We start from the raw sequence: 19,431 nt of genomic DNA, 5'->3' as shown, positions 1-19,431 counted from the left end.
CAGGCAGAGTGGGGATTGTGAAGAGGCTTTCAGGGATTTTAGTGTTTAAGTCACTTTGGCACTTCAAGCATCCTTCTGTGCAAGGGAGGCTCACATTTATATTGCTCTGCATGGGGCACCTCTCCCTGTTCCACTGTGAGACACCTTGGGGAGAAGACCTGAAAAAGGCTGAGTTTAGCAAATCTGGATTTTGAAATTCTAGGCTTCCTTTGGCTTCAGAAACCCTTCTGGGGTCAGAGGGGAGAAATGTGAACGCTTAACCTTTGTGAAAGTCAAGCACTGTACTGTTATAATTGCCATTGACAATTCAACACAATGAATAAATTATTACTGCTATTGATTTGTTTCATCTTTCTGGACCACTTGTTACAGGGGATACATCAGAATAACACACGTCTCAATGAGAAGGAACTCGATCTTGAGAGCTGGTGTGGTGTTTGTTCCTCTCTGTTAGGCATCACCTGTAGACAGATATTTGTGCAAATCTGATGCTTCTGTGGAAGCAGGAGAGCACTGAATCCTTGCTAGAAATTGGCTGGCATTTTACTAGGTTGGAGTTTCCAGGGCTGTGTGGGTTGGTGGCTTTCATGGTCTTGGGTGGCTGAAATGAACAGCTTCAGTTGACTTCCGTGTTAGGAGCATCATCAAAAATACTTCCATGGAGACCTTTTCAGCTGTTCTATTTCCTTGGTGTTTCCTTGGTGTATGTTGCATTTATACACAAAGGTATTCACTTCCCCATGAGAAAAAAATTAATTCAATCCCAGCCCAAGCCAGCACATCTGTTTACTGTAATTACAGCTTTAGATGATATCTTTCTTTCCGGGTATGACCCATAAACAGCATTGCATGTGTTTTAGATGTTTCTTTCATGCCATCCCTTCTGCTCTTTTGTTTTGAACTGGGGATTTGAACAGGACAAAGGCCAGAGGCTCATGCCCAGCACTGGGGAGAGTTGCACGCTCCAACTTTCCCTGCCAGTCCTTATTCAGGGTCCGGATATGTGCCAGGACTTGGGGGCCACCAATGTACACACAGGCCCGAGCTGGGGAGTGACCAGGACACTGTACATACACCATGGCTGCAGCTGGATGTGTGCAGGGTGTGAGGGGATTGCTCTTGGCACGGCCTCCTGCCCAGCCCCTTGATGTGGGGACAATGTGACACTCTCCACATGCTGCCTCTTGCTGCCTGCAGTGCCAGGCTGGCACCCAGCTGCTCATGAAAGGTTGGGATCAGCTTAGTGACAGGGGATGATCTGAGAGTCCCTTGCTGCCAGCTGGATAAATACTCCTGCAGCAGTGGGAGATGCTGCATTATTAAATGAACCATCCAGGTTGCTTATATGCAGAATTAGGATAAGGTTGGCTTCCCACTGGTGAGCACTGCTCAGCACTGGAACTGCTCTGCTGTGCCTGGATATCAAGTGTTAATAAAATGGTCTTTTCAGCAGCTCTGAAGATTAGTTTTAGGAGCCTTCTGTTCCAGAGAGGCTTAATGGGTGTTGAAGGTGTAACTTTCTTATTCCTGTTGCTATTACAAGGTGGAAAGTTCCAGTAACATCTGGTAACTAAGTAGGGAATGTAGGGATCTTGACCCTTCTGTCTCACAGGCCTCCTTACAGTTTAGTGGAAGAATGTTTTCTATTTTATTGGGCCATGGGGAGGCTGAACAAGTGATGCACAAGGGGATTTAGGTGTCCAGCTCCTCTTTCAGCCTCCCATTCTGTAGAGATCATGGGAGTGGGGTGCTCCAAGCCCAGAGCTCCTCCGGTTCTGCTTTCAGTGCTGGTGTTGCCGAGCACCCAGCATGCAGACTGTCGGAGACCTCAGTCCAGATTTCTTTCTGGGTCACCACTTGCCAAGTGCAATTGCCCTAAAAACAGACTGAGACCAAGCTATTGACTTGTAATTGTCAATGCATAAAGTTTCCAAGAAGAAAGAGAGCTTTGTGTGTCGTTAATGGGGACACACTGAAGTATAGTCACTCTTTGAATTAGACAATGGGAACGTAAAGATTTTCTTCAGCTCCTAAGAGCCTCTGAAGAGCATCGGCAGAAGGTTACATTAAGCAGAACAATGGCACAGTAGTTGGCTTGCTGAGAGGTAGGAAAACCCTTTGGAAGGAGTAACTTCACTTTTCTTCAGTTCTGTTCGCTCCCAATTAAATAAGATTAATTGTGCTGTTGAGTTCCACGAGTTCAACATCCAAAATAAATACATAAATTAAGGCAGGCGACAGTGCAGAGGCTCAAATGCAGTTTGAATTCCTGCCACCTCCTGTGGGACATGGAGGGGAGAGAGGAGCCCTTTCCTCTTACTGCCTGATATCCCACAGAACACACACGACGACCGAGCGCTCTGCTCTCCTTGCCTGAGCCACTTTCTTGCTCCTGGGAAGGTTTTCTTTGGCTGGATCTCTGCAAGGTGCACAAGCCAGTTTCAAAGTGCCAGATGTGTGTGGAATAGGAAACATGCTGGCCAGGCTCCAGGCTGTGGGACCTGCAGCACAACAGCAGCTCCCCAGGAAAATCTCTGGCTGCCAAGAACTAGAAGTGATGTCAGCTCTGGAAGTGTGTCAGATTAGAAACCCTTGTACTTTGCTCCCTGTGAAGTATTAATCTCCCAAGGCCTGTGCCGTAATGGGTCCTGTCTGGCTTGGCTCAGCTCTCTTTGTTTTGGGCTGGGAGTGTTGGAGGGGTTTCGCAGGAAGGCACTGGAGGCTGTCACTGGTTTGGCTGCTTTGGGCTGGGTGTCCCTGAGCTGCTCCCACGGCCTCACTCAGCTATGCTGAAGATGGGCCTCCCCAGCCTTGAAGTGAAGGTCTGAGCCTTGGAATTGTTGAGTGGGCTGGGGTTTGTAGGAGTGGTTGTGCCTTGGGATCTTGTGTGTGCCTAAATGTCTTTGGCTTTCCCTAGCTGAATGAGTTTCTTGAAGAGAAGACAGAATTGATGGAGATGTGTTTGTGGGCTTTACTCAGGGGTTGTGGATCAGGTGATTTCAGCTGTGCTAGAAAAGGAGCATAGATATGCCAGTGCACTGAATCCCTTTTGGTTTATGCCTGAATGTTTTGTTTTCACAGTAATTACTAAACCACGACTCGTTCTCCTCTGCACAAAGCCATTTGTCTCCTGTTGAACAGTAACCTTTTATTTGCTCGTGCTGTGTAGCAGAGCTCAAGGACATGTTTACTAATGATAGCCAAAATTTCACCAGAACAAGCTTCTCCCTTGTCTGGGTTTTTCTACCTTGATTTAAGTGGTTAAACCTCAGGGAAGGGATGGGAAATAGCCTTATGTGCAAGGATACAAGTGGGGGTTTGTGCTGTTCTTAGTCGGGGAGTGAAAACTCCCAACTCCATGGGTTTGGAGTACTGTATGTCCTGGATGTAAAACCACTGCTGTGAGGGTCTCACCTCTGCCCAAATAATTGCATTGTCAGCAATCTGTCAGACCTTGCTGTGTTGCTCACTTACACTTCACCTGCTTAGTTATAGATTTGAAATTAAAACCCAACAGAATCCGTTCTTTTTCCCCTTTACTCAGTGGTACATTGGGCTATTCCTGCCTCCCTTTGATGTTGGGGAGAGGAGATAATAAGAGTGGGGTTTGGCTGGACGCTGAGATGTGCGACTGGGGAAGGGCTGTTGGCTGGTTTAATGTGGATTTTCAGATGCCTGCCTTGGATCTGAACTCAGGCTGGCAGGGGCTGTGCTCCCATGGAGGGCAGAGGACAGCCTTGTGCCTTGAAGATTTGATGACCTTTGTTCATTTGAAACGCCCTGTTTTTTTATGCCACTCAACAGGAGACTTTTTAATTTACTTCACTGGGCCTGGATGCCGGAGGTGGATGGATGGCTGATGGAAGTGAGGAAATAGATGGGAGAAAAAGAACATTTTCTCCTGGGCTGTTTTTATGCACAATATAGCCTAGGGGTTAGCAACACAGGGGAGAGTGAAAAAACCCTGCAGAGCCTGGGTCAGAAAATATAATTTTCATGGGAACAAAATGCTTTTAACTTGCTACATCAAAGTCCCTCCATTCCAGAGCATTCTCTGTGTTTGAATACATCTGCATTCCCCCAGAACTCTGTATGTGAATGCATAAGTATGTCATGTGTATCTACATGTGAGTGTGTACTTACACATACATTTATGATCTGAAAGCCGTTACTGCCCACCTTGGAATAGCTCAGCAGCTGAAACTACTTTCAGCAGGAGTCAAAAGTGAAAAGGTGTTCAGCTCCAAAGCACAGGTCTGTAGCTGGAACACCTGCCTAGGACTGAAGTGTAAAAAGCCCTTCTGGCTCCTATCTTGGAAGCTCACCTTGACTACATTCATTACAGCATCACCCCTGGCAGGTAAGAGGGTGGAGGTGAGCAGGAGGCTGCACGAGCACGTGGCTCTGTGCTTAACCAGGGTCCTATCAATTTCTGTCACTACAGGATGAAGAATGGAGGTTAGAAATAGTCAGCAGCTTCTGTAAGCACTTAACATTCCTGATTTCATTTGTCTTTGATCTCACTTGGACTAATTTTACTCTCTTCTGATCCCTTCCCTTGAAGGGGCTTTTATCTCATTGTCAGGCTTGCTAATTTAGTGTGGTGTTTTGAACCAGACCTCCTCCTATGTTTCCAGAGCCTGGAAGGTATTTTTTCCTTAATCAGGGAGTGTTTATGCAGCTCTTTGAACGTCTTGGGACAAAAGTCATACGGGGGCTTTTTGCAATGCCAGGTCTGCACTCTGGACCCTGCTGCTCAACCTCTGTATATGAAAATGGCTTGCCACCAAAAGCTTGCAGTATTTTGGGGCCAAAAGGGCAGGAAGGAGGGCTAGATGATTCAGGACAGGTCAGAGCAGTCTGGTGTTGGGTGGGAACTTCATTTGCTCAGCTGGAGGCCTTCCCAGCAGGCTGTGTAAATAATAAACAAGGAGGGGTGGTCACACATGTTTCACCAACCAAGTAGAAGCTTGGATCCGGATAGATTTTGACTTTGGGGAAAAGAACTGGGTGATTTAGCGATATAGAAAGATCACCACATGTTTTTAAAAAGCAAATACTTAATTTTTCTGTGATGGAAAGTATGTTCTGTTCTTATTCTGCTACAAGCAGGTTGAGTTGACTTTTTAAGGTTGTTGAAGTTTGAGAGGCTGATAATTGCTTCTTACTGTGGGAAGCTGTACTGCAGATCCCTTCTCTATTCCTGGCTGTCCCCTTACAGTTCACCTTTGGAAGAGGAGGAGTATTTTCAGCAAAATGCCATTCTAATTGCTGTCTGAAGAAACTAGAAAATAGGACAGATATACAGGCTGTTTTCCCAAGTGATGAACAGGAACTTCTAAAGATGACAAATGTAAGAAAAGGCAAAGAATGAAGACTTTATCCAACAAAGTTTCAAATCTTTTGGAATAAGCTCTGTGTCACATAGCTCAGCCTTTGCCATAGCAGCCCTGCCTCCACAGAGGTGCTGTGTACACAGAGGCTGTGTACACACAGAAGTGTCTGTGCCACTGCTCCTCCACGGATGAGGATTCTCAGGGATGGGGCTTCTCATGGCAGCCTTTGAGCGTGCCTCCTGTCCTGAGCTCAGCTGAGTTTTCTCCAGCTTGTCCATGTCACCTGCACAGCTATTTTGTGCACTAAATTTCTCATTACTTGTACAGTTTTTTATTACCAGCTGTCTTGCATGAAAGGCTTCCAGAGGCAGTGTCTTTCCAGTACATCCAGGGCAGCCTTTCAGCTTCATGTTCCCCTGGGAACCATCTATTATCCTGGGGAACCACTGAGTTCTGTAGCTTGCTGTGATCCTCAAAGGACCAGTCTGCCCTAGGAGACATGAGGGGGCAGAATTGCCCTGCAGGAGGGCACTTGGTGACATTTGCCTGACCTGGTCCTGCCAGGGCTGTGCTGGCTTACAAATCTAGGAACTCTATTGTGGTGTCTACACAGTGGAGCTCAGGGATGTCTGCTGCTTCTGCTTGTGCTTTCTCCCTTCAGAGTGTGAGATAGCAGCATGGTGGAAGCATCCATGTGGGAAAACCCTAAATCCAAAGACTTGCAGGTAGCTCTGTGTTGGCAGTGGCTGCCCCTTAGTCACAGAGTACAGTGCTGACTGTGACATGGGCATCTCTGTACCCTGCTGAATTCCTCTTTGGGAGATTGCCCCCTGGATGTCCTAGTGAAGGTGACAGAGGAGTCTGTTCTGTCCCATAACAATGGCAATCAGCAGGCAGGGTTCTTGTGTGGCCTCCTCGTCACTGAAGGGACAGAGCTGGCCCACACCACGTTCTCAGTGGTTGTTGTAGACCCCAGCAGCAATGACAAACCTGACAAGTTCCCATCCCTGTGGGCACCAAATTGGCCACACATGGGGACAGGGTTAGGCCCTTCCTTCCAGGGGCACCTGCGGTTTCCAGCACACGCCTTGAAATAATTCCATCTCCCTGCATATGTAATTTTGCGTGTCATTGCCCTAATTGCATGCTTAACACACACTCTTTTTAAAGTGCAGCCCTTTTATCAGCAGTAGGTAGTAGCAGGTTTAATAGGGTGTTTGAATTCCTATAAAATTAATCTGTAGCCTTCTGCGATAGGAGACGGGCAGGGAGCCATGTGGTTCATATCCAGTGTTGATAAACTTGTTATAGAGGCAGGAAACATTTCTGATTGGAGCAGTGACAAAATAATTTGGAGCAGAGCCATAAAAAGAGTGGATGGTGATGGTTTGAGCACAGCAGAGATTGAAATTGCTGGTGTGTGGAAGCAGCGCTGCCAGCTAACATTGACTTAGTGTCTCTGGAGAACTCTAACGGCAAATGCATTTTATTAATGGCAATATTCTTGTAGGAAATGCTGAGCATTGTTTCAGAGGTGGAGCCCCCTCGAGTACGTGGGTTTGGAAGTCGGCCAGACCAAGATCTGTTCAGCTGAGCTTGTTGCTGGTCACTGCTCTGGCCTCTGGCTGCAGCAGGAAGGTTGCCTAAGGGCACGTGCTGGGTACTGCCTGCTAACAATTGGAATATCCTTTTCTAGTGAGGGAAATGCATCCATCCCTTCTCACTCGGGATTCACCTAGGTGGGATAAAATGCTCAGAGACAGCAGGTCATGTTTTTAACTGTTCTTTTATTGTCTTTCCTTTGAAATGTGTTTCCCAGAACATGAACATCAGTGGGAGTTGCTGCTTTCCTAGCTGGACTTGAGCTGGACTGCCAGTAAGGGAGAGAGCTGCTCTAACTAGGTTGTGGTCATTGGGGTGGCATTGGAGTGCCACATGGGGCTTGGATACTTTTCCTTGCACTTAATTGTCTCGTTTATTAGCCTCGGAGGAGGCTCTGATGTGCAGGTGAGAGGGAAGCCTGCCACAGGCAGCCATGGAAGGTTGGGACCCTTACTGCATCTTCTGTGCTTGCTCTTACTGTTACCACCTCTTCACCTTCTTCCAGCTGCTTTCTGCTTGAGTCCAGCATGGAAACAAATGTGGACAGCAGGGGTGGCTGCTGGGCCCACTGAGAGTGGCAGAAATGGTGCAGGTTGTACAGCCACAGGGATGGGGCATGGAGAATGCAGTGCACAGGAGTCATGGACTGTGCTGGTCTCCCGACAGGGCTGAATTTCACCAGGTACCTCCAGCCATGGTTCCTTCACTGTGTGAAACTGGGATGTGATTAACTCGAGGAAAGTAACCCCCACTGCAACACTGTCTTTTCTTTGCAGGGAGGCTCTCAGAAGGGGATTCTGTGGAGCTGAGCTGTAGTGCTGGTCCTGCAAAGGTGATACTGGAGCCAAACCAAGTGGTGATTTTGGACTGTAACCTGACCCCTGTTGAGCAAGTGATCAATATCACATGGAAGAAGAATGGGTTTCCATTAGTGGAGCAAGAACATCTCCATGTGCTTCCAAATGGATCGCTCTTCATCTCATCCCAGGCTGTGGCAAAGGACAGTAAATACCCTGAGAGGGATGGTGCTGAGGGCAATTACTCCTGCGTGTCTCACACCTCCCTAGGGACTGTCACCAGTCAAACAGCTGCAGTCAGATTTTCAAGTAAGTGTTCTGGGGGTTTTGTTCATTTGCTTTCCTTCCCCTCCTGGTACTTATACAGAAATCTGCTTCCCCAGGAGCTTGAGATAAAATGTCTGTGAAATAAAATCATAATAATGATGTATAGATGGGACTGGGGATAGTCCACAAATAAGAAGTGGTGTCTTCCTGTTATCCCACTGTTAACATCCTGTGTAACTCTCTGAGGTAAGTGCCATCAGCTATGAATTAAAAACAGGACCCTCCTCTCTCCAAAAGACAGTGCTTGTTTTTGCGGAGAACTTCATAGCCTGGATTGCAGCACCCTGTGCTTGGAGAGGTGGCTGTGGAGGTGTCTGGAGGTGTAGTGAATATCTCTGTGTATGGAAGAGATGAAAGAAAGGGTTCTTCAGAGCAGATTTTGTTTGGATTGAGAAGGACACTCCAAGATCTGAACCGCTGAATCTCTGCACAGAGTTCAAGAATAAAATTCCTTTCTGTTCAGGCTTGGCTCCTGGGTGCTATTTTAAGTGAGTGCAAATAAATGATTCCTTGACCTGCCAAATAGGTGAGGCTAGAAAATAATGCAAATACAGCAACACTTCTCTCTAGTACAGTGACTTGTGTTGCTAAAAACAGCTGCATAGGCACACCATGGGAGTTGTGGGGGGTGAAGGTGCAGAGATGATGTCCTGACACCCCCTTTACATTGGGATGTTTTTAGGCTCTGGTACCCCAGACAGGGCCATCCAGGTTTGCCAAGGGAGTGTTTCAGTCTGTGTGCACTGTGCTGTAGAAACCAGAACTCTGGTGAAGCTTTGCCAGATGAGGGGAAAATCTTTGACCTTTGCAACATGTCCTCCTTTTCTGCTCAGAAAATATTTAGCATGCAGTCAGGGATCTTGCACCCAGGTATTGTTTGGGAGGAGCTGTCATTAGTCCAGATGGATTTATTTAGGTGCTCCTGCCTCAGTCCCAGACAGTCTGAGTTAGGATATATTTATTCCCTTTTAGGGCTGACTTATATTGAAGTGTGTGCTGTGTCTCTTGCCCAGTGGCAATGGGCTGTGTCTCTTTTATGGTCCTGGGTTTATTGTTTGGTGTCTTACGAGTTAGAACAGTGGAGACATCTCAAAATGGAGAGGCTGACTTAAATTGCCCTTCTCTCCTTCTGGATTTTTCCAGAGGAGCATAAATGTGATGCCTCTCTCCATCCCCTTCAGTATTTGTCCCAAAAATGGGAAATTTCAGGGAAATTTTCCTTGTGTGTACTCGTATGTCTCCTTTTATTACCATGTGCACAGGAAAAATGCTGCTTCCGTGGCACACACATGCACCTGACATAACATATCCATTTCTGAGCAGGGAGCAGTGAGAGAATTGATTAATGAAACACATCTCTCGCTTCGATTTGTTCCGAGGGCTGGGCAAAAGCACTTGCTCCATTAGCATTCAGCTGGAGCAAGTGAGGATTGTAAAGGCTTGGGTTTTTTCATTTTTTCCCCTGCCACTGAACACTATCTATCCAAAGCTGGATGGAGTGGATGGACTTATTCTTTGTGCTGATTGCCTTGGGGACTGCTAATCAGGACAGGCCAGTAGAAGAAAACCTGTTCATCAGGTGGGATGTGTTATTCCTACCATGAGCTTGTCCTTCTGACCTGCAGGTCCTTTTCTTCCCTGGAAAAGGGTTCCCATGCAGGGCTGTGGCAGTGATGGCCATGGCAAATGGGGAGGAGCAAGGCTGTGAGGGCTCCTGTGTGCCTGTTAAACAAGCAGCTGCTCAGGCTGATACATTTGGTTTGCAGGTTTTCCTGAGCTCCACGTGCTCCCACATGGAAATTATTTTAGTTGTGGGAAGGTGTAGCTTTCTACCTGTTAATAACTACATTGATGAAGATTTGTTAAAGCTTTTAATTTAGCTTAAACATTTTGTGCAAGGGCGGTTGTAGAAAATTACAGTAATTGTGACTGTCAGATGAAGACGTTTGCTGTGCCTGGAGGGGATGGGCCAGCATCTCGTGGCTGCTGGCAGGGAGCACGGGGGAGATTTGGAGTGTTCCTGCACCTGGAGGGACAGGCCACAGCAGGAATTAACACACAGGATCTCTCATCATCCTCTCTCCACACGGACAGTGTGTCTTCTCTGTGGCGCCCTGCGTGTCTGGGATTTGAGAAACAGCAGCCTAGGATTTGTTCTTACTTTAAGGATTTATTTTATAGATTTTATCCTATTTATTTTGTGAATTAGGGGCATAGGTGAGTGAAGGCCAGGGACTGTAGGCAGAGCCACACTGGGCAGAAGAACTTCCTGTAGATGAATGCATGGCTTTGGACCATGCATGACTTTAGATGTGGATTTAGATGCTGTTTTGGGTAGGTGGGGAGCTGGCTCCTGTGGAGAGCAGGAGCAGTCCTGTGCTGCCATATGGCCCTGCAGACAGCACTGTGCTGGCTGTGCCTGCGCCGTGCCGGGGGGGCCGTGGCAAATTGCTCCCACGACTTTTTTAGCGTGTTCCCCTTCCACCCCCAGCCTGTTCAGAGGTGACTCGTTCAGAGAGGGGTGGCTTGGGTGGTGTATGAGATGTGAATGGGGGCTGATATTGCCCCCACCTTGGAAATACCTCCAGTAATTGTAGAAGGTACAAAGAGGACGAGCACACGGAGAGTCTGGGGGCAAAGCGCTGTGGGAGAGAGCAGCGAGCCCCTTTCAGAAGGCTGAATTCCTTGCATAGACTGCATTTTCTGCCTGGGGTGTAGTGTTGCTGGCTGGCAGCCTTTCCAAGCCCACAGCCTCCTGCACGGATCACGCTGCTGGGAGAGGGGGAGGGTGCTGTGTTTCACCATCCTGCAGTCACCCCTGGGCTCAGGCTAAAAGCCTTGGCACACACGGCTTGGCTCCAGCTGGGTTTAACATGTCAGTGGGGAGGGAGCTGCCTGCCCCACTCCTGGAGGTGCAGAGCCCCGTGCTTCGGCTGTCGCTGAGGGCAATTTGCTGTAATGCTCTTCACCTTCTCACCTGCAGTGGGTAATTTTTTACTGAGTGGCCTATTAAGGTGTTCAGGATAATCAGTGCAACGGGGCTGGGAGGTTTTGTGGCTCAGGATGGCTTTGCAAGCTAAACCTTAGCTGAGAAGTTGAAAATAATGTTGAGTATGTGTCGTCTTTGTTTGCCTTTCCCCCTCAAGCATCTCCTTTCGCTGCCTCCCTGTGGGAAATCCTCTCACTTTGCAGCACTTCTGCAGCAGTAGAATTCTTCTGCCCAGAATTTGTTTGTGGGAGGAGCACAGCCCCTCCAAGGATCCTGTGGCCCCAGGGTGAGCAGTGTGTTGGAGCCTGTCCTGCACTTGCTGTGACCTGCACGCGCGTCCGTGCAGCGTGTCCAAGTGACAGGACCTGCTCTCCAGTCCTCTCCTCCCTTGCCTGATTCTTTTTCCTCCCAGCAGCAGCTGTTGGCAGCACAGCTCTGAGTCACACTAGAGGTGCTGTACGTGCCCTGCCTTATCATTCCACCCTGGTGCTCCTGAGGATGAGAGAGGAGGAGCACGAGGGATCACAACATGCTGTGGTGTTGGCCCCAAGCTGGTGCAGATGCTTGTGGAGCAATGATGAGCCCAGCCAGCAAGTCTGTCTCTGCCTGACCCTTTCAGGGCTGACATCCAGGGGTCTTGCTCAGTTCTGCATCAAAGGAACTTTTTCACTTCTCTTGCTTTGATTTGGTATTACTTTCTGTGCTCAGAAGATCCCAGTTGAAGTTCCCTGTCCCCTCCTTCATGGAGGACTCTGCAGGCTGCTTCTTTCAGAGCTTGCAGGGGTGATTTTTTTCCAGGCCATCCCTATCCCCACTATCCCTAACCTCGTGCTGTGAAAGGAATATGATGGAGCTGCTCAGCCTCTGAAGCCCACCCCACTCTGAAGAGTTCTGAGATGGTTTCTGGGCATTGCCATGGTAGAACCCCCAGCCACCAAGAGCTCTCAGCCTGCCATGGCTTTGCCAGGAGCTGTGACTCCCCTTGGGAAGCGTGGCTGTTCCTTTGTGCTCCGAGCAAGAGGGACACCATGCTCCCTGATCAGGGTCACTGTTTGGTCACATTCCTCCACATCCTAGTGGGGTTCTGTCAGGGGTGCTTTTCTTGGCTTTTGAAGAACCATTCACAGTGGGCAGATAGGGCTGGGTGGAGGTGAAGGGCAGGATTTGGTTCTGAGCTGGGAATTTAAAGCTTGCAGGACCAGATCTGGCAGGTGATAGCCACAAATAACCAGGACAGGTTATTGCCTGGTAAGCTAGGGAGCCCAGGAGGCTCTGTCACCTTTTGCACACCAAGATGACATCACTTAATAATGAACAGCAGAAAGACCAGTCACACTGCATGAGATGGAGGGAACAGAAATGCCAACAAATTTCATTTTTTAGGATTCCTGCCTCCTGTCATGATCTTCCTGAGTACATGGCCCTCCAGAGCCTGCCAACATATTCTCATTGACACCTGTAGGATGAGAAGAGGATAATGGGAAAGAGGATTAAGGGTATCTGCTGTCACAGGAGAAGCTTGTTTTGATGGTGCCATCCTGAATATGCGCTGGCATTTGATGGATTTTCTTTTAAACTCTTGGATTCAGCAAGTTTTATTAACATGAGCTTAAAAGGTTTTGTAATTTGTAAAAATTATTCTGTGGTGAAGTGGTCTGCAGTGTATATTTGAGAACACTAAAGCAGTTGGCTGAATTAAGGCCTTACATATTAATGTATTTTTCAAATTTGTCCAAGAAAACATTTTCCTTTCCATTTGTATTGAATTGAAAAACTAAAACGTGGCAGACAGCTGGTGGGAGAATTTGGTCTGTAGCTGCTGCGGAGAGCAATGAGTTGCTTGAAACATGTGATAACTATTTAAATTAAAGAAAAACACTAATGACAGCTGAGAATATGCCGAGGTTAAATGGGTCACGCAAAAGCATTTCATTTTCCCAACTGTACATACTTTCTCAAGCACACACTGCAATAAGGCATGTATATGTGTGCATGGATGTTTGTGTGTGTGAGAGATAGAAAGAAAAACTTCAAGTCTGGAGTCCTACAAAATCCAAAGCAATGATGGATATTCTTGGAAAGCAGTGGTGAGACAAGCACATAATTGTGTTGGAGGGCCAGGAGGTCACTCAGGGTCCTTCTGAGCACAGTGCTGTGCTCAGCCCAGCATTCAAGTGTGGTATTTTGGCTGAAATTTATGTTTCTCGTTCCACGTTTGGGGTTTCTGGTACTTGTGTTAGAGCATTGTTGGATGGATTTGTCCAGCAGGGTGGGTTTCACAGCAAAGACAGTTTAGCAGAGATGGATAAAGCAGAAGCCAGTTCTTCTGGGGGCTTTCTGCCCCCATCCAGGAACCTGCATGAATATTGAAAACCCTGCCTGTGACTGAGATGCCTTCGGGTTATGCTGTTGGTAGGACAGATGCTGACAGCCCTGGGGGAGGATTTCTGCTGCAGGGTTTTGCTGTGTGCATGGAAAGGTTGGAAGATGAGGCAGCTGTGGATTGTGGTCCAAGAGCAATTCCAAACCTCAGTGCTTTGTCTCCAAAGCAGTTCAGCCTCTTTACTATGGAAAGAGATATGTAGAGAGAGGGGAGCCTTGGAGAGCAAAGAAGTATCCTGACATGTATGAAATCCATCCTCCTCTTAGCAGGGTGTCTGGATCCCCTTGGCTGCTTCCCATTTGCTTGAATAGGATGAAGTTGGTTTTTGCAGGTAGGAGAAGGAGGGTCAAAACTCTTATGGACTCTGTCTCTGGTCTCCAGCACTGCCAGTCTGTGGGCAGTTGTTTTGTGTAACTTGACATCTGGCTTGTTCTTCCTCTTGCCTTGTTTTAATTTCCTGTGACTGCAGGAATGCTACAAGGCAAGGGATAAATTCTCATCTCTGGGGTTGTGGCATTTCCCCTCTGTTTCTCATTCTGTGTCCTTCCCAAATGGAGCAAGTGAACATACAAGGAAGCAATTTAGGAAGGTAACTGCTGAAGCTGCCAAATTGCCTGCCTTTCTCTCACACTGTTGCCTTAAGGTAGAAAATGAGGCAAGAAGCAAATTTACACATTGAAACCTTTCAGTTACTGTTGTAAGGGTTGCTGAGGGTCTGCAGGAGCACAGGAAAGGGAGGAATTACATTTCAGGTTGTCTTCAGGAGAGAAAAGCCTTTCTCTCAGCTCATACATCGTAACAGATTTGCATTTCTCAGCAGAAACACTGAGTTATTAACTTTCCTTCCCTTCTTTCCCCAGCATTATCACGCTTTTTCCAGCAGCCGGAGTCGCAGACAGTGGAAGAAAATGGCATGGCCAGATTTGAGTGCCGGATCGAGGGGCTGCCCTCCCCTGTCATCACCTGGGAGAAGGACCATGAAGCTGTTCCAGCAGAGCCCAGGTGATTCCCTGCTTCCTTCCTTGGGTCAGCTTGAAAAAGAGCAAAGCAAAACCTGACCATTTAGGATGTGGAAATCATTCTGTAAAATGGTAGAATGAGCAGAGAGGTGATAGAGAAGCGATACCAGGTTTGGACCTGATAACTAAGTGATATAAGAGGAGGTATTCAAGGGACTGAGGAAGAAAGGTCCATAAATATCTAAATAAAATGAACTTTCCCCCATATATTCAAACCACAAAGGAAAAACAGCTCTTGATACTGCGCTAGTTATTACACTGCAGAATCTGCACCCTGAAAAGGCCTGTGTGCCCAGGATGGGGCAGGGCAAGGCATGGACTGCTTTGGCTTGTCCTCTTGTGTGAAATGGCATGGAATTCGTTGGGTTATTGGGGTCTGGGGTGAGGAGAATTGACCTGGGCGTACCCAACTGAACTCCATTATGTGGATTTTCTTTGATTTTGGCTGTGGTTTTAATGGGAGGTCTTTCCCTTTGTCTTACTCCCATGTTTAGACACTATCTAGTAAAAGATGCTGAATTTTCTTTTTCTGGATAAAAGAGGAGAGTCCTGAAGTATGATACTTTTTCCTTCATGAAAGTCAGTTACAGAGGAGGGGATAAACCATTAGCTGGCTGTTTGTCTGTAGACATCACTTCTGCAGGGGATCAGTAACTGAATTGTCCTTTAGTTCTTAAAAACTCCTTTTCTGTTCTTCAGAAGGAGGTGTTTCCCTCCTGGAGAAGTTAATGCAAGTGGCAGAAGAGGAAAAAGGGGGGAGGTGTTGGGGGGGAAGTTTAGAAATACTTTTGAAGCAGTGGCTATTTCTATAAGAATACCCACTTATATCCTTGAGTCTGGAGTGTGGCATCTAAAAGTTCATAGGAGGCTGTTGATAAAAAAATTAATAAAAAAAGAAGGGAAAAAACCCCAGAAAATAAGGGATTGCAGGGAGAAGTGTGTCATAGATACAATGGCTTTTTAATGAGACAGCTCGATGGATATTGTGAAATTACTTGTGCAGAGATTGCTTTCATCACAGGCAGCCTGAAAATTGTTTTCCTTCTAAAAGCCAGGCCATAATCTCTGTCTGCAGATCTTGCTTTTTAAATCATGTTCTAGCTAATATGCTTTTTCAGAAGGATTTGCTTTTTTTGTTGTTGTCTAGTTGTTGTTGGATTTAATATAACCGGCTTTCGAAGGAATTAAGTGAATTCCAGGAAATGTTGGCTGCCAACCAGGGCTCTCTGTTATCCTCCCTGCATTGTGCCTAAGGATGGGATCTCAGGCTGGCCTGATTACTGTGGGCTCCCTCCTGTGCACACGTGGGATGAGCCTGTGAAAATGCAACCCTTTGGCTGGGCAGGTGTCAGGGTGATGAATTCATACTCCAGAATAGCAGGGCTGGGAGGGCGTGCAAAATCAGGCTCAGGGACTGGAGTAGTGCTCCTACATCAGTGTTTGTAGTTTAAGAGGGATAGAATACTCATGTTAAACTCACATTGCTTTTCCCTTTTCTTGCTTTTCCTTTTCCCCTCTCTTTTCTTCCTTTCCCCCTCTCTTTAAGTCTTCCCCCTCCACCTTTCTTTGTTGTTCTTACCTTTGGCCTTACTCTTTTCAGCCTTTGCCCCTGGATGCAGATTCTAGCATGGTGCCACCTCAAAGGTACTGAGAGCTGATCTTAAAAAAGTATTTAAACAATCTAAAGGGTACCAAAGTGCTGACTGGTGGTTTTGGAATAACTTTCCTGTCCCTCTTCAGGACAAAAATCTAAATTACCTATGTGAGTAAGGCACAGATTATTTTGCAGTTCTGGCTCTGAAGCACGTTGAGTAAACACAGTCTTAAATCTGCAGCAGCTGCTGAAAGGTGGCTCACAGGATTTCTCTAGATTGCAGTTGATTTGGGGTGTGTGGAACATCTCTTGGCCCAATCTCTGGTTTAGGTCCTGGCTGGGTTTCACATCAGACTCCAAAATTCTGTTTATTTTCTCTAGAGACAAGATGAGCACTTGCTGGGAACTGGAGGTCTTTGGAGGTCTGCACAGCAAATCCATAACCTACAGACCACATGCTCTGCAATCACAGTGTATTTTTCCACATTTTGGCTCAGTGAGGGTTTTATCTGTGTGTGGAGTTTATGTCTGTGCTGTGTCAGGAATGCCTGGACATGGCTCACGTTCGTGTACAGGACTCTGGAGCTGTGCACAAAAGGGCTTCCAAACTGAGGCTACAACAGAGCTGCAGGTTCCTCACTGTACTCAGGACAGCTTTGGGCTCTCCTAGGCACCTTCAAAAGGCTGAAGGTGGGGTGTGCTGGCAATTTACTAGGGAGAAGGTAAGAAAGGGAATAGCGCTGTTAATGCTAGGATGTTCTCTGAGCTGTAGGGTTGCAGGGTTTGGACACAAGGCAGTGGCTTGATTTCAGCTCTTGGGCACTGTCCTGGTGAGCAGCCCTGGGCCCCTCAGTGCTGTCAGGGAGGGGAAGGGCTCTGTGAGTGTGCCCTGTTGTTCTTGCTGCCTTTGGAGCCCTGGTAGCTGGCCCTGCTCTGAGTGTGCTGTCCTTCAGTGTAATCCAGGTGGGGGCTTGCCTTTCGCCCCCATTGAGGCAAGCTTCTCTGAGATCCTGACACTGCAGCTATCAATAGAAAAACTCCTGGGACTGCCAAGGTTCCAGTGCTTCTGTTGCTCCCAGAGCCTTTGCCTGTCTGTCCTTTAGTTTTTGTTTCCTGCTTAATCCTTGGTGAAGGTGAGCAGACAAAAAGATTTGCGCTTTGTGTGGAAGAAAAGCATCGACAACTGTCTGCTCTGAGTCATCAGGCAAATTTCCTTGCAGGGAGCCTGGGGATGGAGCAAATGCTCTTGCAGGCTGCCTGAAGGCTTCTAGTTCAGGGCTGCTGGGACCCTGAAGAGCTGGAGGCTTTGTGAGCAGCTGGGATAAATGGTGGATAGAGAAATCCTGCTTTTCTTCCCTCCTTGCTTCCCGAGCAGAGCTATCTTCACCACTGCCATATTTTCCCAACAGGATGTACTGCACTGAGTAGATCTCTACCACTGGTGCTGAGGGGACTGTCTCGAGCTCTTTTGATGATGTCTCCCCATTCAACTCCCTTGTTTCCAGCTCCTGTTCTCTTTAGAGACACAGTGGCTTGTTTTGTGCCCTCAAGAGAAGCTGGGTTCTGAATGCCCTGGTATAGTGACCCTCCTGTGAGAGAAGAAAGGCCAGAGACCAGAGGTCTGTCCTAGCCTCAGTGAATCTGTGATACATCACTGAAGTGTCTTTTTGTGGCTGGGAGATGCCTTGCCTGGTGTTTGAAATATGTTGATATTAATTACAGACTCAAATAGCAGATGCACGACAAAAATAAATATTATCGCAGTGGGAGGCTTTTCCTCCACGGAGCTGAGAGGATGCAAATATTTGTCATCCTGCTCCCAAGTCCTGATGAGGCATCCTGATGAGGGCTTTTGGGTATCACCTCCTCTGAGGTCTTTTGGAGCTTGATCCTGAGCAAAATGTCTTTGTAAGTAGCAGGACTGTAGCTTTAGGGATGTAAGACATTGCTTTTGTGTACGTGGAAAGCTTCAGCCAGAGTGTCCATGAATCAGGCTGTAGGATTGTGTCAGTGGAGACATAATGGTCACTTGAAGCTCTTCCTTCTTCATCCCCTGTAAAGAGGACAAGACATGATGAGCTCAAATCATGCAGTAGCTGAGCGATGCAGGACTCACAGCAAGGATATTTGTCTCTGGAGCAGACTGCTTAGGGCAAGGGAGGTGTTTCCATGAGTGCAGATTTAGGATAAATGTCTGCAGGAGCAGGCATGCTGCTGGTGACCATAGCTTGAATGCAGGATGAGTGACCTGTCTCATGGTCTTCCTGGCTCCATGATCCTTGCTCATGGCACTCCAGCTGTCTCAGCACCTGGAGAACCACAGTTTGACTTACTGTGATCTTTGTGGATGGCAGGACTGGCATTCATGGTTGTAACTTGCCTTTGTGCTGTTCCTGTGGAATAGCTGCCATCCCTCCCCTTAGCAATTGCCTTTGAATGTGTCCTCTTCATAATGAAGACTGATAACCCAGAGCTGCCTGTCAAACCTCGGCAGCTCTGTTTATAGAGGCTTGCAATTAAAAATGGATCTCATATATAATTAAAAAGGATCACGTAGGCTTTGCGCCTTGCATTCAAGAATAAAGAGGCTGCCATCTAGGAATCCAGGCACAAAATGGAGATGCTGACAGCCTGCTCCTACTTTTATGCTAATTGCTAATCATCTGCTTTGTTCAGTGTAATGCAGCAAGGATTGTGTTCATGTCGTGAGCAGTGTAGCCATTTCACTCTGTGCAAGTGTTTCCCAGTAGCATCCCATGGGCAAGTCAGAGGATACTGAATGCCCAGCTGTAAGTTTGTCACCTTGTGAAAGCCAGAAACTTGTGGAAGAAGGAAAGGAGCCACTACAACCCAGAAATTATGCAGGTTCAGGTGGCTGTGTCATGGCTGCTGTGGCCCGTGGAGGTGCAGCTGTGTATCAACTGGTCCCTTTTCGTGTACTTGAGGTGCAGCAAGAAAAAGATGATGTTCAGACTTCTTTGCAGTGTGTTTTTTGTCTGGCAACCAAACCTTTGTAAAAAGCAAGTGCTGAAAATGGCTGTAGCATGTGCTCAAGCTTGGGGACATTTACAAATGTGAATGTAAAAATGTATGGAGTTGGTTTGTACTAGGCAGTTGGTTTGTGTAAGGAAAGTCCTGTTAGTCTGGTCTCCCAAAAGCAGCTTTTGCATTTGGAAGACTCCAAGGTGATGGATAGGTCTCTACCTGCTGCCTTTTGAGAACCATGGGCTGGGTTGCTCAGAAGTTCCCTGATCCCATTCCGCTGTCGTTACCAGGACCTGCACATGAGAGATTTTTCAGGAGAAAAGGAAGGGATGAAAGGGCTTTGTGGTGATGGATATCTGGGGTAAGGCATAGCCTGTCTCACACTCTTCCTTTTGGTTA

The 19,431-nt window shown here is 47.3% G+C and overlaps 1 protein-coding gene across 3 annotated transcripts in view; it reads left to right on the top strand.

Annotated features, from left to right (window-relative positions):
• IGDCC4 (immunoglobulin superfamily DCC subclass member 4) overlaps window positions 1–19,431 on the top strand; it is an 83,439-nt gene that overhangs the window by 21,087 nt on the left and 42,921 nt on the right. For all 3 annotated transcript variants that reach the window (XR_010347503.1, XM_064388706.1, XM_064388707.1), the window contains exons 2-3: window positions 7,715–8,044; window positions 14,295–14,436. Coding sequence is in view for 2 of the 3 variants with exons in the window: in XM_064388706.1 (XP_064244776.1) it covers window positions 7,715–8,044; window positions 14,295–14,436 (472 nt within the window). In the remaining variant the exon portion in view is untranslated. The remainder of the gene's footprint in view (window positions 1–7,714; window positions 8,045–14,294; window positions 14,437–19,431) is intronic.

Source organism: Passer domesticus, chromosome 14 (genome assembly GCF_036417665.1).
Source record: "Passer domesticus isolate bPasDom1 chromosome 14, bPasDom1.hap1, whole genome shotgun sequence".
Taxonomy (NCBI): domain Eukaryota; kingdom Metazoa; phylum Chordata; class Aves; order Passeriformes; family Passeridae; genus Passer; species Passer domesticus.
This window is presented reverse-complemented; position numbering and strand designations above follow the sequence as displayed.